Consider the following 26,593-nt stretch of genomic DNA (forward strand, 5'->3'; position numbering starts at 1 on the left):
CTGTCTGGCATACTGTTTTAATCTACCAGGAAGTTTCTTTCTTCTTTCACTAAAGTTTTCTATGTTGTAGATACTCTATCTATAGTGGCATGAAATTTCTGTTATAATACAGTGATTTGCAATTCACACTCAGTTATCTGTGCACTTGAGACATCTCAAAGCTTGCAAAGGATGCAAGATTCTCTAGCCTGTTTCCTGCAAACATTTTGTATGTTTATCTATGATCTCTGATTCACACTGTTAAGATTTTTTTTTGCGAAAGACAGTGTTTACAAAAAAAATATAATTTTCTTCTCTAGCATACTGACATGCTCAGAGAATGTCAGATACTGACATGAACATGTGAAACAAATAGTTCTGCAATTGAGAACTTCAACTTGTGTTATTAATGAGGGACAAGCAGTAATGTATTTTCATTTAGGATTGTAAAATGTTGTAACTGTTACAAAATCTTTCGCCAAAGAGATACAGTGATTCCTTTAAAAAAAATAGTTATTTTATTAATTTAGAAACTGTAAGGAGTTATATTAATGCTTCTGTGTGGTAATTTTATGTCACATTACAGGAAAGTGAAAGGTAGATAATATTCATGCACTATTACAAAAATTCTACTGAAAAAAAGTGTAGGTAGATGGTATGAGTCATAAAAAATACATATTAGAAATTATAAGACATTTTAATTTATAAATTCACATTTAAATTTCACTGAACAATAGTATCACCTTGAGAATTCTCTTGTACAGCATGCAGGTGTTGTTACATCATTATGAAAAACAATTTTTACACTTTTTTTACACACTACACATTCACACCTATGCATACACACACATCATAAACTATTAACTAATTATTTATATAAAAACAAATCATATTTAAATACTAATACAAAATTTGTTGCAACAATATTGAGAATCTTAGAAATAGTTATGAATTGTAGGTCAGAAAATCTGCACTAAATTTTGGCACGTTGAAATATTTGTGGAGGGTGTTTGTTAGACTAAGGTGTCATACTAACATTTACAGTCTCTGTATCATGTCTAGGCTTGCAGATGATCATACAGCTCTTTGTCATTATTTGGAATGTATGTATATACCTGAACCAGAAATAACAACACAGCTTAATTACTTTATAGGCCGCTTTGTTCCCCACAATGAATATTAAATTCAGTTACAGTTGTTTACTGAAACTGCACTTTATGGAGTTAACACCCTTATTGCTGATCATTGGCAAAACTCTGTATTCACATGAAATCAGGATGAATTTAATTTAATACCAGACATTTATTTTTCTGCAGGAATTGCCCTACAGAGTGTGTTGTTTGGCTGTGAGATGAGATATGCTTATTACAGTCATAATTTGAGTCTGATATTGATATACATCAGTTTTTGTTTCTTATATTATTAATTAACAACAATCAAGAGAAGAAAAGCAATGTGTATAAGTTTGAATAAAGTAGCATTCCAAAGAAGGCTTTACCAACACATTTAGTGTTAGTTATACAGAAAACAAGCCAAAGATCCAAGTGAAATGCTGCAATTACTTGACTCACAATGCATGGACAAAAGTTATTGCTAAAATGTCAATGAATAATTTTGTATTTTAGCACACATAGAAAGGAACAAGGCTTCTTAATTTTTGTTTGTAAATTTATGTCAAAATGGAGACTCCGAAATCCTGGAGCCTGCAATCTTGAGCAGGTTTCATTTCTCATTATATGAGAAGCTACCTTCTTTCTGCTGTATGACACTGATATGTTGAATGTCATATTGATGAATCCCCAGAATGTTGATGGTAATCATTACAGTACCAGTAGAACTGCTGCCACTTATTCCAGTTTGTGAAGCTGAGGCACCCTCTGTCTAACAGCTAAGAATGATCACAAAATGAAATGCAACATTTTTCGAGAAAGTATCCATTAGAATTGTTCATAGCCACAAGTAACCACTTCACAATGATGAAAAGTCCAACAGTTCTGTTCTTGTGACTTTATTCTTTTTTACATTCTTTTCACATAATTAATAAAGAAAGATTTGCATTAAGTACAGGGAAGGGACCTAGACCGCAGTGTCAATTGAAGGGCCACGAATGATTGGTGGTTCCCGCAGCCCGTCGTAGCCAGCCTCACTTCTTCATATCACTGAGTTCCTTCGGCTTTGAATCCATGCCACCACCTGGTTGTTGGGAAGAGCTCACTGATATGTGTGATCCACCATTATTGTTGGTTGATGGGTACATCTTCTCCAGATGCTTTAATGACTCAGTCAAAAAATTCTGTAAAAAAAAAAAAAAAAAAAAAAAAGGATGTCAGTTTTGAATGTTCAACAAAGAAAAAATAATTTAAATATTATTTCTGTATACACGTTGTTGTGGTAAATATCCTCAGACTTGTTCTGTAAAATAATGCTTGTTACTGAAAATTTGTTATCCTGTCACAGTGACTGCCAGTTTACATCTCGGGATCTTGACTTAAGTGTAGGATCGAAGCAAGACTGGCCACATTGATCTATATCTACACATCCATGAAACTGACAGCTAGAAACTGTATTGTTGTAACTTCATGAAATCAAATAGTCTCTTTAATCTTGACCAGAAAAAAAATAATATTTTGCAACTGGCTTCAGCATATAGTATACCAATTTTTCTTGGTGCTGAGTAGGTGTAATGCTCATTTCTCTATAAATCATTATTTTACTTTTTGTTTGAATGAGCTTTGGGACAATGCCAATTTCATGCTCGCCTCTCAACTGTGGGCCCCAGCCAGACTATGTTGTGACATATTTCTGTGTAGATACAGTGATGAAATAGAATGTTTACATGATTCAGCAGCTAAGTAAACAGTTTCTGCAGTTACTTCATATGTTTGATTGGGAAAAAGAGGAGAGAACTGTAATACCCCCATTACACAAAAATTGTATCTGACTGGGACGTTCCCCTGTTCATGTCATTGTTGGCTATTTTTGTATAAAGTAAGCCATTTAAGTTATTAGGTGTCTTGTCATTCTCACTTAGTATTACAAAAAGATTCTTTTTGTTACTCACACGACAATGCATATGCCATCTCATTTAACATAGAAGCATGAAAGGTAAGTTTGTCCTTAGTTTCAGTTACTGGGGGAAAAGCATCCTAAATCAAACTGAATCCTTTATAATTGCCCCAATGTAATAACATTTAGAAATAACATACCTGTATAGCGGTGAGGGCAGCAACAATCGCTGGACTACCAAATCCATGAGATATAAGCGAGAAGTGTGTCAGGTGACGTTGGATACTGGGATCCAAGATATGTTGTGGTCGGGTATTGCACAGTGGTGAACGGTCCTGGTTCAGCAGGTCCATAAGCTCTTTGGTGATCTGCCTGCAAATCAACAAAGAGTAAACATGAGTAATTATGAACTAGCATGTCACAATGTTTTATATCATGCTGGTACAATTTAGGGGCACGAGTGTGTGTAGTTGACAAACGATTTATTCTAGAAGCTAGCAAGTTTTCTTTCCCTTTTATGTGCACCTGTCAACAATTCAATGCCTCTGGCATTTGGCGAGTGGCCTCCTTTACGACTAAATTATCTATTAAGAAAAGGTATTAAAAAAAGGACTGGATTAATGAAGGTTTTAGTTAATTGTGCGATTGCTGTGGCTGGATATAGGTCTTAGGGTACATCTGTGAAATTTCCTCATTAGTACATTATTGAATAACATTCTCTCTTCACTTAAGGTAAGCAAAAGTGGACTGTACCAATTACAAAAACAGTACATTTGACTGCTGTGCATCTACAATTATAACAGATAGATATAGGTTCAGAACTTGAATGCAGTTTTATTTCCAGTGATGTGATAGTGTAAGTTTGTAGAGTTTTTCCATAAGTTTAATGAAGACAACGGAAACACAAAACAGAGACTTTAGTCATCAATAACATTTCTCCTCCACTACTTACTGCAATTTTAGCATCACTTTTTGATTCCACAACCGGAGAAATCACATGGCTTCGAGCCAGAGAACTCATTGAGACAGGTTTGGAACACATTTTCTTCCTGAAAGGAAGTTCCTTGAAGGTTGTTTGATAGAGAGTGGAAAAGGTGTGAAAATCTGAGGGCAGAAGATCAGGTGAATAAGGTGGTTGTGGAATTACTTCCCAACCCACCTCCTTTACAGTGGTTTCTATCAGTCTCATAGAATGTGGGTGGGCATTTTTGTGGAGTAACATCACTTCAGTCAGTCTTCCCGGTCATCGTTCTTGGATTATGTCAGCAAGACATCCCAGTTCTTAATTTTTTTACACCTCAGGGAAACAATTCATAGTGCACCACACCGTTGCTGTTCCACCAAACGTGTAACATTAGTTCTTGTGGATGTACGCATGTCTTTTTACTGGGTGTTGCTGGTTTGTTCTGGCCCATCCAGTACTTTCTTTTCCTTATGTTAGGATAAATACACCATTTCACATCACCAGTAACGATAGAGGATAGGTATCGTTGGTATTGTTCGTGAGCCAGTTGGTAATGGCCAAGCAGAGATGCACAGATGGCTGAGTTTTGTGACTTTGTCATAGAGCGTGCTGTACCCATATACCCGATTTTTTAACCTTCCCCATTGCATGCAAATGCCTCAAGATGGTAAAATGATCACAGTTCACCACATTTGCCAGTATTCGAGTACACAACTGTGGATCATTGTGGATTAATGCATTTAAACAATCTTCATCAAACACTGAAGGTCTTCCTGAATGTGGAGAATCACATGTCAAAATGATCCTCCTTAAAACTAGAAAACCATTTTCATGTTGTGCTCTGTTGAATGGCATTATCCCCACACACGGTGCAAATGTTTCTGGCCACCTCCGACCCCCATATTGAATACAAACAAGAGAATGTGTCTGTTCTCCACTTGGCACTGTATTTTATAGCACCCACAGCTCCACTCACTATCTCTTGATAACAAAATGACAATGTGTAAGATCAAACTACAACAGAAAACCACAAATAAAAAGTGACAATTAGTAAATAAATCCATAGCAACCGGAATACCAACATGCAAAACAAAAACGGTATGAACTTATGAACCAACCTAGTAGTTAAAAGTCATTGTATTTTTCAGCTAAGCATTGGACTCTAAAAAGGAGAATAATCAGCTATTGAGATCGTAGGTCACATACTTATATTCCAAAAGAATGTCCAAGCCAAGTAGTTGAAATGTATTATCAGGCAAATTCAATTGAAAGAGTATCTTACTTATTTTATCCTTTTTATGTGTTTTCAAAATAAAGGATATTTCACAACACACATCCTAGTTCATTATTACCAGTATTTCATTGCTACCAGTTCTAGAAATTACACAACATTTCACATTGGAACAGATTGCACTGGGCTACTGCTTAGATGTCTAGTCCAGAAAAAGTTTAAATTAAGAGGTATATTTAGCAGTTTACTTCCCACCACATTTATAATGCAAGTGGATATACTCTATACATTATAAAGACTGCTTCGCAAAGTAGGGTTAATTTCGTCACTTTACCAATAGTTTACTGCAGCCAGAAAATGAGTTTGCCTCCACTGAGGATACAGAATCCCCTACTGATGGCCGAGCAGTGTGAAATTTTCACCAACTACTGAGCCAGGAAGGAACTTACTTGGTGGCATGTATGAGCTCCTTGCGGCGGTAGGACTCGCTGGGGTCCGTGTGTTGCCGGCTCAGGTACTCCGCCACCTGCCGTGCGGGGAACTCAGTCTCGCAGACGTAGCCGAAGTCCCGCGCCAAGTGGATCGCCTCTCCTGCAAAAAGAAGCACAGCTGCAGCATTCCTGTGTAATCTACATCTACATCCATACTCTGCAAGCCACCTGACGGTGTGTGGCGGAGGGTACCTTGAGTACCTCTATCGGTTTTCCCTTCGATTCCAGTCTCATATTGTTCGTGGAAAGGAGGATTGTCGGTATGCCTCTGTGTGGGCTCTAATCTCTCTGATTTTATCCTCATGGTCTCTTCACGAGACATACGTAGGAGGGAGCAATATACTGCTTGACTCCTCGGTGAAGGTATGCTCTTGAAACTGCAACAAAAGCCCGTACCGAGCTACTGAGCGTCTCTCCTGCAGAGTCTTCCACTGGAGTTTATCTATCATCTCTGTAACGCTTTCACGATTACTAAATGACCCTGTAACGAAACGCGCTGCTCTCCGTTGGATCTTCTCTATCTCTTCTATCAACCCCATCTGGTACGGATCCCACACTGCTGAGCAGCATTCAACCAGTGAGCGAACAAGCGTACTGTAACCTACTTCCTTTGTTTTCGGATTGCATTTCCTTAGGATTCTTTCAATGGACTTCAGTGTGGCATCTGCTTTACCAACGATCAACTTTATATGATCATTCCATTTTAAATCACTCCTAATGCGTACTCCCAGATAATTTATGGAATTAACTGCTTCCAGTTGCTGACCTGCTATATTGTAGCTAAGTGATAAGGGATCTTTCTTTCTATGTATTCGCAGCACATTACACTTCTCTACATCGAGATTCAATAGCCACCTGCACCATATATCAATTTGCTGCAGATCCTCCTGCATTTCAGTACAATTTTCCATTGTTACAACCTCTCGATATACCACAGCATCATCCGCAAAAAGCCTCAGTGAACTTCCGATGTCATCCACAAGGTCATTCATGTATATTGTGAATAGCAACGGTCCTACGACACTCCCCTGCGGCACACCTGAAATCACTCTTACTTCGGAAGATTTCTTTCCATTGAGAATGACATGCTGCGTTCTGTTATGTAGGAAGTCTTCAATCCAATCACACAATTGGTCTGATAGTCCATATGCTCTTACTTTGTTCATTAAACGACTGTGGGGAACTGTATCGAACGCCTTGCGGAAGTCAAGAAACACGGCATCTACCTGGGAACCCGTGTCTATGGCCCTCTGAGTCTCGTGGACGAATAGCGCGAGCTGGGTTTCACACGATCGTCTTTTTCGAAACCCATGTGTGACCCCAACCCATGCGGGACTGTCTGACTCATTTAATACATTCAGTTGAATCAAATCTGTCAAGGCTCAGATTCGGTAGCTGCAAAACTACTTTTACGTGCTGCAACAGCAATGATAATGGAATGAAGATTAGTCCATTGACGACAACGGAGCGTGTGGGCCTCTTGGTGTACGACAGAAATCATACGTTGCGTTGTTGTGGTCTTCAGTCTTAAGATTGGTTTCATGCAGCACCTCAAGCAAGTTTATCCTGTGCAAAACTATTCATCTCTGTGCAACTATTGCAACCTGGAGACTTACACCATTTCCAAGAGCCATGGGTTTTGTCACAATAGCGTGACGTGTGTGCCAAGACGATACAGACATTCATACAAGGGCTGTTCAGAGTATCCGACCTTATTTTATAGTGTTGAAACCAACAATGTTAACTGGGCCATGCGCTCTCCATGTTTGTAGGTTTATGTAAGGTACATGCTTGATTTTTTTCACGACTGCAGAAACAACCAGTCGCTGGTTACCCATTGACAAGAGGGGCCCTACACGGGTGCGTGTTTATTTTGTATTGAACCGGAACCCTAGGAACGACAGAGAGGCTTCGTCCCGCCGTAGCCCTCAGTAGTTCAAAACCCCACAACAGGCCACAGCAGTCCACCCACCCACCGCCCCCCCCCCCCCCTACCAAACCCAGGGTTATCATGTGATTCGGCCGCCAGTGGACCCTCCCCCCTCCCCCGGGAACGTCTCATACCAGACGAGTGTAACCCCAAATGTTTGCGTGGTAGAGTAATTATGGTGTAAGAGTACAAGGAGATAGTGTTTGTGTGGCAATCGTCCGCAGCTCGTGGTCATGCGGTAGCGTTCTCGCTTCCCGCGCCCGGGTTCCCGGGTTCGATTCCCGGCGGGGTCAGGGATTTTCTCTGCCTCGTGATGACTGGGTGTTGTGTGATGTCCTTAGGTTAGTTAGGTTTAAGTAGTTCTAAGTTCTAGGGGACTGATGACCATAGATGTTAAGTCCCATAGTGCTCAGAGCCATTTGAACCATTTTTGTGTGGCAATCGCCGAGGCAGATGGAAAACCGCCTTAAAAACCATCCGCAGGCTGGCCGGCACACCGGACCTCGACACTAATCAGCTGATCGGATTCGTGCCGGGGACCGGCACGCCTTCCCACTCGGGAGCCCTACACAGGTAGCTGTCGGATTTTATGTTGTGGACGAATTGTCAGAAAAAGTGGGACAACATTATCGCATCAAATTTTGTTTTAATCTTGGCGATTCTGAAGTTGAAACAATCTGCAATATTCAACAAGTGTTTGGGGACTAAGCAACGGGCACCACACATGTAAAGGAGTGGCACAACCGCTTCAGAGACGGTCAGGCGATAGTGAAGAGTGAAGCACGTTCAGGTAGGTCCTCAACATCCGCAAATGAAGATGTTATTGCTCACAAAAGGGTTCTGGTGATGCAGGACAGACGAATCACGATCAGAGAACTTTCACACAAGGTTAAAATTAGTATTGTATCCATTAATCCCATTTTAACGGAACATTTTGGTCTCAGTAAGATCTCAGCAAAATCTGTGCCAAAGTTGCTAACAACTGAACGGAAGCAACTTTGTTCGGAGATCGCAGAGGTCATGTTGGATACTGTGAACAGTAATCGCAACTTTATTAACACAGTGATCACTGGTGATGAGACCTAGGTTTATGGCTATGATCCAGAAACAAAGCTCCAGTCATCGCATTGGAAGCATCTATCATCCCTGAGAGCCAGAAGCGGGGCATGTCTGGCAGCAGTGTGAAAGTCATGCTGACCGTCTTTTTTTATTCTAATCGCATGGGCCATCGCAAGTACGCCCCAAAAGGTGTTAACGTCAATCAGGAATACTACCACGAGGTTCTGCATTGCCTTCATGAAGCAGTGAGACGCAATCGCCAGACTTGTGGGCAGTAGGTACCTTCACCACGATAACACACCCACTCATCATTCTCAATTAATTCAGAGGTTAGTTTAAATAAATCACCAGTGGTGGTGATTTATGGCTGCATCATTGCGATACTTGTGGGTAAAAAGTCAGGATCACAGTGTCAAACCCTAAAGTTTCATCTACATCTGCATGACTACTTTGCGATTCACACTTCTATGTTTGGCAGAAGGTTCATACGACCACTTTCAGACTATTTCTCGACTGTTGCACTCTCTGATAGTACAGAGGAAAAATTAACACCTAAATCCTTCTTTGTAAGCTCTGATTTCTCTTATTTTAGCGCGATGGTCATTTCTCCCTAGGTAGATGTGATAAACAAAATATTCTCGCATTCGAAGAAGAACTGGTGACTGAAGAGCAGTGAAGAGATGTGTCGCTGCAACGAAACGTCCCATTGCTATAATAACTGGCATCCCAGATTGCTTGTCGGATCCGTTATACATTCTTCCCCATACAAACCGAGCTGCCCTCCTTTGAACTTCTTCGGTGTCCTCCGTTGATCCCACCTGGTAAGATTCCCCTGCCGCACAGTGATACTCTACAAGAGGATGGACAAGCGTAGTGCTCGTATAGGCAATCTAGTAAACTTATTGCGTCTTTTAAGTATTCTTCAAATACACTGAAGCGCCAAAGAAACTGGTATAGGCATGCGTATTCAAATACAGAGAAATGTAAACAGGCAGAATATGGCACTGCTGTTGGCAACTCCGATATAAGACAACAAGTGTCTGGCACAGTTTTTAGATCGGTCACTGCTGCTACAAAGGCAAGTTATCAAGATTTAAGTGAGTTTGAACGTGGTGTTACAGTCGCCGCACGAGTGATGGGAAACACGATCTCCGAGGTAGCGGTGAGGTGGGGATTTTCCCTTATGACGGTTTCATGAGTATACCGTGAATATCAGGAATCCGGTAAAACATGAAATCTCGGACATCGCTGTGGCCGGAAAAAGATCTTACAAGAACGGGACCAGCGGCGACTGAAGAGAATTGTTCAACGTGACAAGTGCAACCATTCCGCAATTTGCACCAGTTTTCAGTGCTGGGCCATCACCAAGTTTTAGCGTGCAAACTATTCAGAGAAACATAATCGATATGGGCTTTCGGAGCCGAAGGCCTACTCGTGTATCCTTGATGACTACACTACACTAAGCTTTACGCCTCGCCTGGGCCACTCAACACCGACATTGGACTGCTGATGACTTGAAACGTGTAGCCTGGTCGGACGAGTGTCGTTTGAAATTCTATCGTGCGGATGGATGTGTGCGGGTAATGTCAGCGGGGACTGTTCAAGCTAGTTGAGGCTCTGTAATGGTGTGGGTGTGTGCAGCTGGAGTGATATGGGACCCCTGATACGTCTAGATACGACTCTGACAGGTGACACAACCTATCTGATCATATGCATCAGTTCATGTCCATTGTGAATTCCGAAGAACTTGGGCAATTCCAGCAGAACAATGCGACACCCCACACGTCCAGAATTGCCACAGAGCGGCACCAGGAACAATCTTCTGAGTTTAAACATTTCCGCTGCCCAACGAACTTCCCAGGCATGAACAATAATTGAACATATCTGTGGTGTCTTGCAACGTGCTGTTCAGAAGAGATCTCCACCCAGTCGTACTCTCACGGATTTATGGGCAGCTCTGCAGGATTCCTTCCAGCACTACTTCAGTCATTAGTCGAGTCCATACCACGTCTTGTTGCGGCGCTTCTGCGTGCTCGCGGGGGTCCTATCCGATATTAGGTAGGTGTGCCAGTTTCTTTGACTCTTGAGTTTAAAACGCAGTACTTACTACTTGGTTCGCCTTTCTCACAACGTTTTCTGTATGATGATTCCAATTTAAGCTGTTTGTAGATCTAATCCATAGGTATTTAGTTTTATTTTTTTTTTTATTTATTTATTTATTGTTCCGTGGGACCACATTTAGGAGAAGTCTCCATGGTCATGGAACGAGTCAATACATGAAATTATAACACGATTGTAGAAACAGATAAAATGAAATATAAGAAACATATTCAGGCGACAAGTCGTTAGTTTAAATAAAGAAAATCAAAAATGTACACTGGAATTTGCTTAATTTTGTATCTCTTCCAGGAGCTCCTCGACAGAATAGAAGGAGTGAACCATGAGGAAACTCTTCAGTTTAGACTTAAAAGTGTTTGGGCTACTGCTAAGATTTTTGAGTTCTTGTGGTAGCTTATTGAAAATGGATGCAGCAGAATACTGCACTCCTTTCTGCACAAGAGTCAAGGAAGTGCATTCCACATGCAGATTTGATTTCTGCCGAGTATTAACTGAGTGAAAGCTGCTAACTCTTGGGAATAAGCTAATATTGCTAACAACAAACGACATTAAAGAAAATACATACTGTGAGGGCAATGTCAAAATTCCCAGACTATTGAATAGGGGTCGACAAGAGGTTTTCGAACTTACACCATACATAGCTCGAACAGCCCGTTTTTGAGCCAAAAATACCCTTTTTGAATCAGAAGAATTACCCCAAAAAATAATACCATATGACATAAGCGTATGAAAATATGCGAAGTATACTACTTTTCGTGTTGAAATGTCACTTATTTCAGATACTGTTCTAATGGTAAATAAAGCGGCATTTAGTTTCTGAACAAGATCCTGAACATGGGCTTTCCACAACAGCTTACTATCTATCTGTACGCCTAGGAACTTGAACTGTTCCGTCTCGCTTATAACATGCCCATCCTGTCTGATTAAAATGTCAGTTCTTGTTGAATTGTGGGTTAGAAACTGTAAAAACTGAGTCTTACTGTGATTTAGCATCAAATTATTTTCCACAAGCCACGAACTTATATCATGAACTACATTATTTGATAATGTTTCAATATTACACACAAGATCCTTCACTACCAAGGTGGTGTCATCAGCAAACAGAAATATTTTTGAATCACCTGTAATACTAGAAGGCATATCATTTACATAAATAAGGAACAGCAGTGGCCCCAGCACCGACCCTTGGGGAACGCCCCATTTAACAGTGCCCCATTGGGACTGAACATCATTACCACTCTCAATATTGCGGAGGATTACCTTCTGCTTTCTGTTCTTAAAGTAGGAGGCGAACCAATTGTAAGCTACTCCCCTTACTCCATAATGTTCCAACTTCTGCAGTAATATTTTGTGGTCAACACAGTCAAAAGCCTTCGTTAAATCAAAGAAAACACCTAACGTTCGCAACCTTTTATTTAATCCGTCCAAAACCTCACAGAGAAAAGAGACTATAGCATTTTCAGTTGTTAAACCGTTTCTAAAACCAAACTGTACATTTGACAGCAAATTATGTGAATTTAAATGCTGCAGTAACCTTGTATATACAACCCTCTCAATAACTTTAGCAAACACTGATGGCATAGAAATAGGTCTATAATTGTCAACATTATCCCTGTCTCCCTTTTTATAAAGTGGCTTCACTACCGAGTACTTTAATCGGTCAGGAAACCGACCACTCCTAAAGGAAAAGTTACAGATATGGCTAAGTACTGAGCTAACATACGTGGAACAGTACTTCAGTATTCTGCTAGATACCCCGTCATATCCATGAGAGTTCTTGGTCTTTAGTGATTTAATTATTAACTCAATCTCCCTCTTGTCAGTATCATGGAGGAGCATTTCAGGTAACAGTCTCGGAACACTTTTTTCTAAGAGCGCTATATGATTCCCTGTTGGGACTAGGTTTCTATTTAGTTCACCTGCTATATTCAGAAAGTGATTATTAAGTACTGTACATATATGCGACTTATCAGTAACACGGACATCCCCACTACGCACTGATTCTATATTCTCGACCTGTCTCTGCAGACCAGCCACTTCCTTTACGACTGACCATATGGTTTTAATTTTATCCTGAGACTTAGCTATTCTATCTGCATACCACATACTTTTTGCCTTCCTAATAACTTTTTTAAGCACCTTACAATACTGTTTGTAATGGGCTGCTGCATTTAGATTTTGACTGATTCTAACGTTTTGATATAATTGCCACTTTGTTCTACAAGATATTCTTATCCCTTTAGTCAGCCACCCAGGCTGCCTGTTTGTGCTAGTACCCTGTTTTGAACGTTCTAACGGAAAGCAACTTTCAAAGAGCACGAGAAAAGTCTTGAGGAAAGCATTATATTTATCGTCTACTGTATCAGCACTATAAACATCTTGCCACTCTTGTTCCTTGATAAGGTTTACAAAAGTCTGTACAGCAACTGGATCAGCTTTCCTAAAACGTTGGTAACTATATTTAACATGTGTTGCAGCACAAAAAACTTTTAGACTTAAAATTTGTGCATCATGATCTGAAAGGCCATTCACCTTTTTGCTAACAGAATGCCCTTCTAATAATGACGAATGAACAAAAATATTGTCTATGGTTGTTCTACTGTTCCCTTGCACTCTCGTTGGAAAGAATACGGTTTGCATAAGATTATATGAATTAAGGAGGTCTACCAGCATCCTTTTCCTTGCACAATCACTTATACAATTAATATTGAAGTCACCACATATAACTAACTTTTTGTATTTCCTATAAAGTGAACCAAGAACCTCCTCTAGCTTTAGCAAAAATGTTGTGAAATCGGAGTCTGGGGATCTATAAATAACAACAGTAAGAAGTTTAGCTCCACTAAATTTAACCACACCTGCACAACATTCAAACACCTTTTCAGTGCAGTACTTTGAAACATCAATTGACTCAAATGGGATACCGTTTTTCACATACATGGCTACTCCCCCACACCGCAAAGAGCTCCTAGAAAAGCTGCCAGCCAACCTGTATCCTGGTAAAGGAAGCCTCTGAATTATCTCCTTATTTAAGAAATGTTCAGATATACCAATAATTTCAGAGTCAACATCTATAAGCAGTTCACTAACTTTATCTCTAATACCTTGTATATTTTGATGAAATATACTAATTCCCTCATTAATCGGATACCCAAGCTTTGTAGAGAGTGGTTTCTTTGTTAGAGAGACTTCCCTTAAGCAGGAATACCTATCAGCTGACTTCAATCTAAAAAAGGTACAGCTCTAACACCCACAACTACCGGAATTTTCCCATGAGTGATCCCACCACCCCCACCTACGCTGTCACCTATAAGTTTTGCCAACCTCCCCTTCCCATACCTGTTGAGGTGCAGGCCATGTCTAGTGAAACCCGTCCTACTGATAGACTCCACCGACACCACTGAAATGTGACTCATGCCTTCTGTCATCAGCGCACCCCCAAGTCTCATGTTATTACGCCTGACGGCTGTATTAAGATGAGGCCGATCGTGACGCTGAAACAGTTCCACGAAATGCACATTCGTGTTGCCAGTCTGAGTGGCTATCTTTTCCAGGTCACCATCTATGTCATACTCCCCATCCCTATCAATACTATTACCAGCCCCACCCACAATCACTACCTGATCCTCTTTAGTAAAATCCCCCTATGTTAAAAGTCACCTGAGCCAATCCTGCATTAGGCTTCACAATGCTGGTGACCTGGTACTCACTCCCCAAAACTTCCTGCAACTGCTGGCCTACACCTCTACCATGAGAACTACCTAACAGCAGAACCTTCTTCTTTCTCTTAGACTTTGCAACTGTCCTAGCCACCGTAACTGCTGAGGTCTGCTGCATACTTCCTACATCTACAGCTACTAGAGATTCCTCTCCACTAGACTCTGACAGTTGGTCATATCTATTACAAACACCAATAGTAAAACTATCTGAAAATCTCCTTCTCCTAGCAGATCTCTTGCCAACAGCCAGCTCCCATTCCCCAACCCCCTTCTCCCTCCTCATCCTATCTAGCTCCTCCTGTGCGTTTTTCAACTGCACCTGAAGGGCACAGATCTTACGCTCCTGCTCCTCTATCAACTTACTCTTGCTACATAACCTGCAGTTCCAGGAGAGGATCTCACCAGAATGCCCACTGGCTTCCCCACTGCATTCCCCCCAGTGAAAATACTTCGAACAAGAACAAGTTGCATTGACAACCATCAGATTTTTGTGATTTATCGTGTAACGAATTTTTTTTTTTAAGTTGCTCATGAGGTCTTCTCACTGCCTATTATTTAGGGTCAATTGCCACTTTCCACACCATACCGGTACCGAAATATTGCCTAAACCATTTTTCAATCTGTTTGTGATCGTCTCATGACTTTGCTAGACTGTAAATGACAGCATCATCTGCAAACAGTCTAAGAGGGCTGCTGAAATTCTATCCTAAATCGTTTGCATGTATTAAGAATAGTGGAGGGCCTATAACACTATCTTGGAGAACCCCGGCTGTCCGGGTAACTTTTGGTTCACTGTATGGCTTGCCGTCAGTTACTACGAAAGCCTGCCAGTGTGGCCGAGCGGCTCTAGGCACTTCAGTCCGGAACCGCGCGACCGCTACGGTCGCAGGTTCGAATCCTTCCTCGGGGGCATGGATGTATGTGATGTCCTTAGGTTAGTTAGATTTAAGTAGTTCTAAGTTCTAGGGGACTAATGACCTCAGATGTGAAGTCCCATAGTGCTCAGAGCCATTTGAGCCAAGTTACTACGATATGTGCCTTTTCTGAGAGGAAATTATGAATCCAGCCGCAAAACTGAGATGATTCTATTCGGGTACGCAATTTCATTAGATGCATGAACTGTGTCAAAAGTCTTCTGAAAATTTAGAAATACGGAATCTACTGAGATTGACATTTATATTGACGGAAATTCTGGTAACGGTAATAATAAAAGTAGCTGATTTACTATCATTGAATCTCCTTTTTCCACATCATAAGTACGTAAACATACTACAGGGCATTGGTTAAAAACCACAAGAGAAAAAAACCGGGACAACGTCGAGATGAGAGATTTTTGGTTATGACAGTTTTCTTTTTCACGCCGCGAATCGTTTCGTGAAATATTTGGCAAAATTCAATATTGTTTGTGAACTGAATCGTCGTATTACCATGAGCTTCTTCCACGTAACTACCCTCTATTTCCGTTGCTAAGGTAAGCTTGGTGGCCATCGGGTTCGAGAATTATGAAGCAGTGTTCCGCAAATGCAAGGCAGTTCCAAAGGAATTCGCCTCGAGAACTGACACAAAGGCAGTAAGGAGTGCATTCAAGAAAAAAGCTGGTACTTTTTTAGAAAAAGATCATGTATACAACAAAACAGATGAACCAACCAGTATCACTCGATCTTTTTTTGATTGGTTCTCGTAGGTGAGGATTTTCCGTTCAGTTTACCAAAAATGGTTCTGAGCACTATGGGACTTAACTTCTGAGGTCATCAGTCCAATAGAACTTAGAACTAATTAAACCTAACCTAAGGGCATCACACACGTCCATGCCCGAGGCAGGATTCGAACCTGCGACCGTAGCGGTTGCGCGGTTACAGACTGTAGCGCCTAGAACCACTCGGCCACCACGGCCGGCCAACAGATTATCAACGCGCCCATATCCTCTACACACTACGAAACTACTTGAATTTGTGTTCTGTCCGTCGTTTTTTTATCAGACGAGCCGAAGCAGTAATTAAGGAAGTCGACTTGAATTCTGTAAGAACTGTGTTCAAATTCTTGTCCGGTCATCCTGATTCAGATTATTCGCGACTATCTTAAAAACCTAGTTTGGAAAAGTCTCGGCCCATTTTCATCGTTCATCTTTCTGCGTCTCAAGAGTATCTCGCACTAGTTGAGTCGTTAAACTATGAACATTTCTCTACGTTTGTGTTTAATTAATCAATAACACGCGCCATACTGTAACAAAATACATCTCGAAACTCAAGCGCTTCCGTTCGCAAGAAAAATAGCAGCGTACCGGTTTTCTTCCTTACAGCATCGCCTTCGGGACAGTGACAGATGTAAATGCGAACTACGCTGTTTGCTTACTGATTTATTTAGCAGCATCAGCAAACGAATTTTACTCTGACGAGATGAATATTAAAGCGTAGTAAGAAAATCTACCGTTGTGTTCTCTCTCTAAGCCCGCTTTTTGCTCCTGTAAGGAATTCTATAGCTCTCTTCTGCGAAGTATGATTTTTTTTTTGTTTTTCGCGACGTGTTATTGTATTGCCGTAAAACAGAACTGTGCAGCGCCAGTACAAAAACGAACATGTAATTTATAGTTAACGCTTTACTAGGTACAAGAATGGCTGCGCCGCTAAAGGAAGAGAATGCAAATATCAGCAATATGCAGTTAGAGAGGGGGACGAGAAGAGAGAACCGAGCAAGACACTGACGAGGAACAGAGTGGCTCTAGCAAACCAATGCGAAAACTGGTTTGTCTAGTTATGATACGTTTTTCAATACACTGCCCGTCCGGAGTGCTAAACGTTGTATTCGTTACATGTAATTATCTCAGTATGCAGACGTCAGTTTTGAAAGGGGAAAATTTTGAAAAAAGGCTTTTCCTTCTTCATGACTATCTCTCCAGGGATGTAACTTTCGTTTCCTGCACAGGATTATATTTTTTTGTTGATTTACTTCTTTTTCTTCTTGCGTGTGTCTCACTTACCATGCCACAATCGCTTCTAGAAGCAAATTAGCAGCATGAGGATAGCTTCTTGTAGTGAGCTAACAAAAACACAGCACATTTCTGTATTACGTGCAACGTTATATACACTCCTGGAAATTGAAATAAGAACACCGTGAATTCATTGTCCCAGGAAGGGGAAACTTTATTGACACATTCCTGGGGTCAGATACATCACATGATCACACTGACAGAACCACAGGCACATAGACACAGGCAACAGAGCATGCACAATGTCGGCACTAGTACAGTGTATATCCACCTTTCGCAGCAATGCAGGCTGCTATTCTCCCATGGAGACGATCGTAGAGATGCTGGATGTAGTCCTGTGGAACGGCTTGCCATGCCATTTCCACCTGGCGCCTCAGTTGGACCAGCGTTCGTGCTGGACGTGCAGACCGCGTGAGACGATGCTTCATCCAGTCCCAAACATGCTCAATGGGGGACAGATCCGGAGATCTTGCTGGCCAGGGTAGTTGACTTACACCTTCTAGAGCACGTTGGGTAGCACGGGATACATGCGGACGTGCATTGTCCTGTTGGAACATCAAGTTCCCTTGCCGGTCTAGGAATGGTAGAACGATGGGTTCGATGACGGTTTGGATGTACCGTGCACTATTCAGTGTCCCCTCGACGATCACCAGTGGTGTACGGCCAGTGTAGGAGATCGCTCCCCACACCATGATGCCGGGTGTTGGCCCTGTGTGCCTCGGTCGTATGCAGTCCTGATTGTGGCGCTCACCTGCACGCCGCCAAACACGCATACGACCATCATTGGCACCAAGGCAGAAGCGACTCTCATCGCTGAAGACGACACGTCTCCATTCGTCCCTCCATTCACGCCTGTCGCGACACAACTGGAGGCGGGCTGCACGATGTTGGGGCGTGAGCGGAAGACGGCCTAACGGTGTGCGGGACCGTAGCCCAGCTTCATGGAGACGGTTGCGAATGGTCCTCGCCGATACCCCAGGAGCAACAGTGTCCCTAATTTGCTGGGAAGTGGCGGTGCGGTCCCCTACGGCACTGCGTAGGATCCTACGGTCTTGGCGTGCATCCGTGCGTCGCTGCGGTCCGGTCCCAGGTCGACGGGCACGTGCACCTTCCGCCGACCACTGGCGACAACATCGATGTACTGTGGAGACCTCACGCCCCACGTGTTGAGCAATTCGGCGGTACGTCCACCCGGCCTCCCGCATGCCCACTGTACGCCCTCGCTCAAAGTCCGTCAACTGCACATACGGTTCACGTCCACGCTGTCGCGGCATGCTACCAGTGTTAAAGACTGCGATGGAGCTCCGTATGCCACGGCAAACTGGCTGACAGTGACGGCGGCGGTGCACAAATGCTGCGCAGCTAGCGCCATTCGACGGCCAACACCGCGGTTCCTGGTGTGTCCGCTGTGCCGTGCGTGTGATCATTGCTTGTACAGCCCTCTCGCAGTGTCCGGAGCAAGTATGGTGGGTCAATGTGTTCTTTTTTCCATTTCCAGGAGTGTAGACTAACTTTACAGTACCTACTTTGATTTCCTTCACCATCCATTTAAATTCGAGTTTGTACTCCGTCTCTAACGACCTTGTTGGCGACGGTACGTTCACCCCTGTCTTGGTCTCTGTCTGCATTGTTTGTTTTTGAACTCTGTTGAGGCTACGATGAGTTACAAGAAGTTCCCTGGAGCGTTGCGTGTAACACTACAGATCTCGCACTTACTTCACGCAATTGCCGAGAAATGTAAAACTGTAGTCTAGCTTAACATGTCTAAAATGAATTGCTGTGTACGGCGTGGGCAGGATTTTTAAAGAGCTGCTATTACTAATGTGACCTAAGTCTGATGTAACTGATTTGTAACATAATTAAACAAAAACTATCGTGGAGAAATATCAAAAGTGAAACTTTCTGGCAGATTAAAACTGTGTCCCGGACCAAGACTCGAACTCGGGACCTTTGTCTTTCGCGGGCACGTGGTCTAGCAACTTTTTCTTTTCTTTTTTCATTTTGTTCGATATACACTCCTGGAAATGGAAAAAAGAACACATTGACACCGGTGTGTCAGACCCACCATACTTGCTCCGGACACTGCGAGAGGGCTGTACAAGCAATGATCACACGCACGGCACAGCGGACACACCAGGAACCGCGGTGTTGGCCGTCGAATGGCGCTAGCTGCGCAGCATTTGTGCACCGCCGCCGTCAGTGTCAGCCAGTTTGCCGTGGCATACGGAGCTCCATCGCAGTCTTTAACACTGGTAGCATGCCGCGACAGCGTGGACGTGAACCGTATGTGCAGTTGACGGACTTTGAGCGAGGGCGTATAGTGGGCATGCGGGAGGCCGGGTGGACGTACCGCCGAATTGCTCAACACGTGGGGCGTGAGGTCTCCACAGTACATCGATGTTGTCGCCAGTGGTCGGCGGAAGGTGCACGTGCCCGTCTACCAGGGACCGGACCGCAGCGACGCACGGATGCACGCCAAGACCGTAGGATCCTACGCAGTGCCGTAGGGGACCGCACCGCCACTTCCCAGCAAATTAGGGACACTGTTGCTCCTGGGGTATCGGCGAGGACCATTCGCAACCGTCTCCATGAAGCTGGGCTACGGTCCCGCACACCGTTAGGCCGTCTTCCGCTCACGCCCCAACATCGTGCAGCCCGCCTCCAGTGGTGTCGCGACAGGCGTGAATGGAGGGACGAATGGAGACGTGTCGTCTTCAGCGATGAGAGTCGCTTCTGCCTTGGTGCCAATGATGGTCGTATGCGTGTTTGGCGCCGTGCAGGTGAGCGCTACAATCAGGACTGCATACGACCGAGGCACACAGGGCCAACACCCGGCATCATGGTGTGGGGAGCGATCTCCTACACTGGCCGTACACCACTGGTGAACGTCGAGGGGACACTGAATAGTGCACGGTACATCCAAACCGTCATCGAACCCATCGTTCTACCATTCCTAGACCGGCAAGGGAACTTGCTGTTCCAACAGGACAATGCACGTCCGCATGTATCCCGTGCCACCCAACGTGCTCTAGAAGGTGTAAGTCAACTACCCTGGCCAGCAAGATCTCCGGATCTGTCCCCCATTGAGCATGTTTGGGACTGGATGAAGCGTCGTCTCACGCAGTCTGCACGTCCAGCACGAACGCTGGTCCAACTGAGGCGCCAGGTGGAAATGGCATGGCAAGCCGTTCCACAGGACTACATCCAGCATCTCTACGATCGTCTCCATGGGAGAATAGCAGCCTGCATTGCTGCGAAAGGTGGATATACACTGTACTAGTGCCGACATTGTGCATGCTCTGTTGCCTGTGTCTATGTGCCTATGGTTCTGTCAGTGTGATCATGTGATGTATCTGACCCCAGGAATGTGTCAATAAAGTTTCCCCTTCCTGGGACAATGAATTCACGGTGTTCTTATTTCAATTTCCAGGAGTGTAGTTCGTTGCGTTTGGTCTGGGCGGACGTCACAAGACATACGTTTAAGTTGATCGTTGATTCCTTGACTCCGTTTTTTTCATTACAGAGAGAACCCAGCCCCCCCTTTTTTTTTTTTATTAAACACATTTTGTTCGTTTTCGTTCGTTGTGTCTGCTCTGCGCGGACGTCGAAAGACACCCGTTTCAGATCGTTGTTGATCTATTAACTCAGTTTTTTTATTACAGAGGGCAGCTAGCCCTCTGACCGAACACGCTGAGCTACCGTGGCGGCGTCAGCTGGGCTATCAAAGCGCGACTCACGACCCGTCCTCACAGCTTCAATTCTGCCAGGACCTCGTCTCCTACCTTCCAAACTTCACAGAAGCTCTTCTCCGAACCTTGCAGAACTAGCACTCCTGGAAGAAAGGATATTGCGGAGACATGGCTTAGCCACAGCCTAGGGGATGTTTCCAGAATGAGATTTTCACGCCGGCCGGAGTGGCCGCGCGGTTCTGGCGCTGCAGTCTGGAACCGCGAGACCGCTACGGTCGCAGGTTCGAATCCTGCCTCGGGCATGGATGTGTGTGATGTCCTTAGGTCAGTTAGGTTTAACTAGTTCTAAGTTCTAGGGGACTAATGACCTCAGCAGTTGAGTCCCATAGTGCTCAGAGCCATTTTTTGAGATTTTCACCCTCCAGCGGAGTGTGCGCTGATATGAAACTTCCTGGCAGATTAAGACTGTGTGCCGGACCGAGACTCGGATTCGGGATCTTTGCCTTTCGCGGACAAGTGCTGGGAATATAAAAAGGTCTTTTGTTGGAAACTTTGAAGGCGCTGACGAAAAGCAGCATAGACCAAATAACTGTTTAAGACTGGGTGAAAGCGCGTATAGGCCCTGTGCGTTAAAAATACTGAAAAGACCATTAGCGTCGTGATGCTTCACTCAAGCAGGAAGCTAAAAAGGCTGTAATATAGGCTAAACTTGTAAGTAGTGGTGCATAAAGTCACTTAGAACACCTAGATTGCCTGATGCAACTAATTGGAAGGAAGTTCTACCAATATTGCGACAGAATCACCTAACACAGCTGCTAAAACAACAGTGTAAAGACGTTTTTGAGATTTAAATTTATCCAAGTTGTATAGAACCGGATTGCGGCCAGCGACCGTATTATAAATTTATGAAATAATTTTTACTGCTTTAGTCACCTTTTTTAGTATTTATTAGCACGATGAGTTTTGGAGATTGTTGCGTATCAGCTGGATTACAGTTACGTATGCATTAATGTGAACTGTGATGAAGATTATTTGCTGGGTGTGCCAGTGAGGTTACGCATCGAAATTTAATGCTATACAGAAATATTCGTTTATTTTAATGTATGTTAAGTCCAACACAATTTAAATAAAGGCGTTAATGAAGTAATTCGAGCATGCCAGATATTAAGATATCTCCGCGCGGGGTGGCCGCGTGGTCTAAGAGGGTGTTGTCAGGGTTCGCGCGGCTCTCTACGTCGGAGGTTCGAGTCCTCCTTCGGGCATGGGTGTGTGTTGTCCTTGTTCAAAAATGTGTGAAATGTTATGGGACTTAACTGCTAAGGTCATCAGTCCCTAGCCTACACACTACTTAACCTACATTATCCTAAGGACAAACACACACACCCATGCCCGAGGGAGGACTCGGACCTCCGCCGGGACCGGCCGCACAGTCCATGACTGCAGCGCCCTAGACCGCTCGGCTAATCCCGCGCGGCTGTTGTCCTTAGCTTAAGTAATGCGTAAGCTTAGGGACCGATGACCTCAGCAGTTTGGTTCCATAAGACCTTACCACAAATTTCCAAAAATATTAAGATATACACTAAAATAAATGAATCTTTTTGTACAAGGTTACATTTCGGTGCATAAGCTCTTAGGTGCACACAGAAAATAACCTTCGTAATATCTCAGATGAATGTACACTTAACTGTAACGCAGATGTAGATGGGATTATTCTGCCTAAACGCGTTAGAAATATGGACTGAAGCAGTAAGAATTGTTTCGTAAGTTTAATGACCTTTATTTACAAAAGAATTAAAATTCCGTTCGGTACACAATAAAGAGTACACTCTAAGAAAAAAGAAAAGTGGAAAAAAGACATACACGAAGGAATTATCGGAATGGGACGGAAATCAGTAGAGGTGATATACAGGGCGATCAAAAAGTCAGTATAAATTTGAAAACTGAATAAATCACAGAATAATGTAGATAGAGAGGTACAAATTGACACACATGCTTGGAATGACATGGGGTTTTATTAGAACCAAAAAAATACAAAAGTTCAAAAAATGGCCGACAGATGGCGCTTCATTTGGTCAGAATAGCAATATTTAGCATAACAAAGTAAGCCAAAGCAAAGGTGATGTTCTTTACAGGAAATGCTCAATATGTCCACCATCATTCAGTATGGTGAGGCATTGGCGTCGGATGTTGTCTTTCAGTATCCCTAGAGATGTCGGTCGATCACGGTACACTTGCGACTTCAGGTAACCCCAAAGCCAATAATCGCACGGACTGAGGTCTGGGGACCTGGGAGGCCAAGCATGACGAAAGTGGCGGCTGAGCACACGATCATCACCAAACTACGCGCGCATGAGATCTTTCAAGCGTCTAGCAATATGGGGTGGTTCTTATAAAGCCCCATGTCATTCCAAGCATGTGTGTCAATTTTTACCTCTCTACCTACATTATTTCGTGGTTTATTAAGTTTTCAAATTTATACTGACTTTTTGATCACCCGGTATATGTGCAAACAAACAAATTATGACAGCTTCAGAAAAAGTGGATGATTTATCCAAGAGAAAGAGCTTCACAAATTTAGGAAGTCAATAACGCCTTGGTCCACTTCTGACTGGCCCTTACGCAGTTAGTTATTCGTCTTGGTGTTGATTGATAGAGTTGTTGATTCCTTCCTGAGGAATATCGTGCCAAATTGTGACCAGGTGGCGCGTTAGACCGTCAAAATCACGAGATGGTTGGAGGGCCCTCGCCATTATGCTCCAAACTTGCTCAACTGGGTGGAGATCTGGCGACCTTTCTGACCAAGGGAGGGTCTAGCAAGCACGTAGACAAACAGCAGAAACTCTTGTCGTGTGTGGGCGGGTATTATCTTGCTGAAATGTAAGCCGAGGATGGCTTGCCACGAAGGGCAACAGATCGTGGCGTAGAATACCGTCGACGTAACGCTGTTTTATAAGGGTGCGGCGAATAACATCCTTGATTTATCACTCCTGGTTGTCGAGCCGTATGGCGGGCGACAGGTTGCTATCCAACCGCTGTCCAGGACGTCTCTAGACACACCTCCGGCCTGTAATCTAATTTACTAACTGAATAGAGTAGATTTATCTTCCCTGATGAGTCCCACTTCGAACTGGCCCCTATGAACAACGAAGAGGTGTCTGCACCTGTGGGATACAAACCTGACTGTACGGTACATGTACATCACATCTACCGATTGTCGTCCCATTCAGATAGTTCCTTCACGATGCCTTTTTTTTCGTTTTGGAGTGGCTTCAATACGGTTATACATACAGCTTACAAGCATAAGATATGTACGCTAGCGGAAAAACCTCTGAGGGCGGGTCGTGAGTCAGTACTAGATGACTTAGTTGCTTAGAATACTGCATGCGAAAGGCAAAGTTCCTGGCGCAGCACAAATTTGGAATCTTCTAGGGAGTTTCTAAACTGTGTGCGTGCGCTCTCCGTTGCAGATAGAAATTCTGTAGGCATCAGAGAGAGTCCACACAAATCTACGTTTCGTGGTGCGGGGCAACAGGATTTACGGTAGTTGCAGCGACAACAGTCTGGGTGATGGACTGATCAGGCCTCGTAACAGTAACCACGAGTTGGTACTGCGGTTGGCTGAAAGCAACGTCGTGAATACAGTATGGTTTAGTGGCATTCTGTTGTGTTAAATATTTCGGACGTAAACTTGTCCTCCATTCATACATCCGGGTGGAGACTATTCACGAGGATGTTGTCCTCAGAATACTATATAAGGAAGTTCCGGCGAGATCGTGTACCAGCACTCTCACCTGAAGATGGCGGCCAGTTGGACCGCGGAAATATTGTGTCAATTTGACGTTATGATCCGGCTGCACACCCGAGAAGAATATTATATAAGGAACCCACAGACTGCGAAGAATAAAGTGGACGCACGGGAGCTTAATGAAGACTGCTCCAGAAAACTGACCCAACGTAGGCTATCCATTTAGGAAAGACTCTCTGATCGAAGTCTCTGACGAAACGAGATTTAGGCTAGTCAACTTTCTAACCAGAACGGTTAACATCAAGGCGCTTCACAGAAAATATTCGAAAGATTAAAATAAGGGAGCGGAGAGACTGGAGCGCCTCATTTCGCAGCAACCTGTTTCCCTTCATTCTAAAAGCAGACAGGCATCTATTTTCGGTTTCGTAACATTAAAGCGGGAGAAAGATGGAATACACAAATCGTTATCATACCGGAAACACTTGTTGAAGAACACCGCATCTCTGTGAGATGTTGACACTAATTATCTTCACTTTGCAAGTTGACGTTCCAGTGAAAGAAATTATTCTACACTGGACTAGGCGTTGTATACCGAACAGTTTTGTTCAGTTGACTGGAAAGAGGCAAAGGAAGTTGCGGAACATCTATCGCTTTCGGGGAAAACATTGTTCCATTGTAACTCACATAACTAGAGCAAGTGGATCTAAGACCAAAACATCGAAACTCTGCTGCACAAACTGATGACAGTATACGTAGTTAATGGCATGATATCATCATCTGCAAGCAATTAACAGCTGTTTCCAGTTATCACCACACACAACATGGACAGGATTAATACTGAGAAAGCCGGCCGAAGTGGCCGTGCGGTTAAAGGCGCTGCAGTCTGGAACCGCAAGACTGCTACGGTCGCAGGTTCGAATCCTGCCTCGGGCATGGATGTTTGTGGTGTCCTTAGGTTAGTTAGGTTTAACTAGTTCTAAGTTCTAGGGGACTAATGACCTCAGCAGTTGAGTCCCATAGTGCTCAGAGCCATTTGAACCAATACTGAGAAATACTCAGCGCATACGTAACGGAACAGCTTTTGGGGCTTAGTGACTTCGATGGAACAAAGGGTATTGTGTTTTGAGCCGTCGAAATCTACCTAATGCTCGCCGGTTTTGGGGTGAATGAAGTACGCGCGTTGGTCAAAGACTGCTTCTAGCAACATCTCATTGGCCTGAAAATAATCACAGGATTATACACAGTCGACGTCGATCGCATCACTCTCGATACTCTGTACACATCGAGCTCGTCATCACATTAACAGATACTCTAACGCTAGGCTGAGACATGCTGTCCCAGAGATAAATTAAAAAATAGTTCGAATCCCCTTGATTCAGACCCAAGTTTTAAGCAAACGCTTCAACTGGAAAACTGAGACCAAATCTTTCCAGTTAGGGTCCTTTCCTGCCCCAACGCCAGCTCGTCTGGTATTTGCCCAGAGTAGATTTCTGCTCTGTAATGGGTTCGACCGCGGTAGATAACGAAAAGTGTAAAAGAGGCTCCGCTGGATGGGAGACGTTTATGAAACGTGGTTTTCTACTGCGTTGGTTTAGGGCAGTGGTTCCCACCCTGCGGATAATTACCCCTTAAGGACTGAAGACCACAACAACAACAAGGGGTAAAAACGAGTTTTT

General features: G+C 43.4%; 1 protein-coding gene across 1 annotated transcript in view; it reads right to left on the bottom strand.

Annotated features, from left to right (window-relative positions):
* Positions 1-698: 698 nt before the first annotated feature.
* LOC126417048 (transcription factor AP-2-beta) overlaps positions 699-26,593 on the bottom strand; it is a 354,829-nt gene continuing 328,934 nt past the window's right edge. The window contains exons 7-9 of the mRNA XM_050084939.1: positions 5,630-5,771; positions 3,186-3,357; positions 699-2,272 (exon numbers count right to left, since the gene is read on the bottom strand). Coding sequence (XP_049940896.1) covers positions 2,123-2,272; positions 3,186-3,357; positions 5,630-5,771 — 464 coding nt within the window. The 3' untranslated portion in view covers positions 699-2,122. The remainder of the gene's footprint in view (positions 2,273-3,185; positions 3,358-5,629; positions 5,772-26,593) is intronic.

Source organism: Schistocerca serialis, chromosome 8 (assembly GCF_023864345.2).
Source record: "Schistocerca serialis cubense isolate TAMUIC-IGC-003099 chromosome 8, iqSchSeri2.2, whole genome shotgun sequence".
Lineage (NCBI taxonomy): Eukaryota > Metazoa > Arthropoda > Insecta > Orthoptera > Acrididae > Schistocerca > Schistocerca serialis.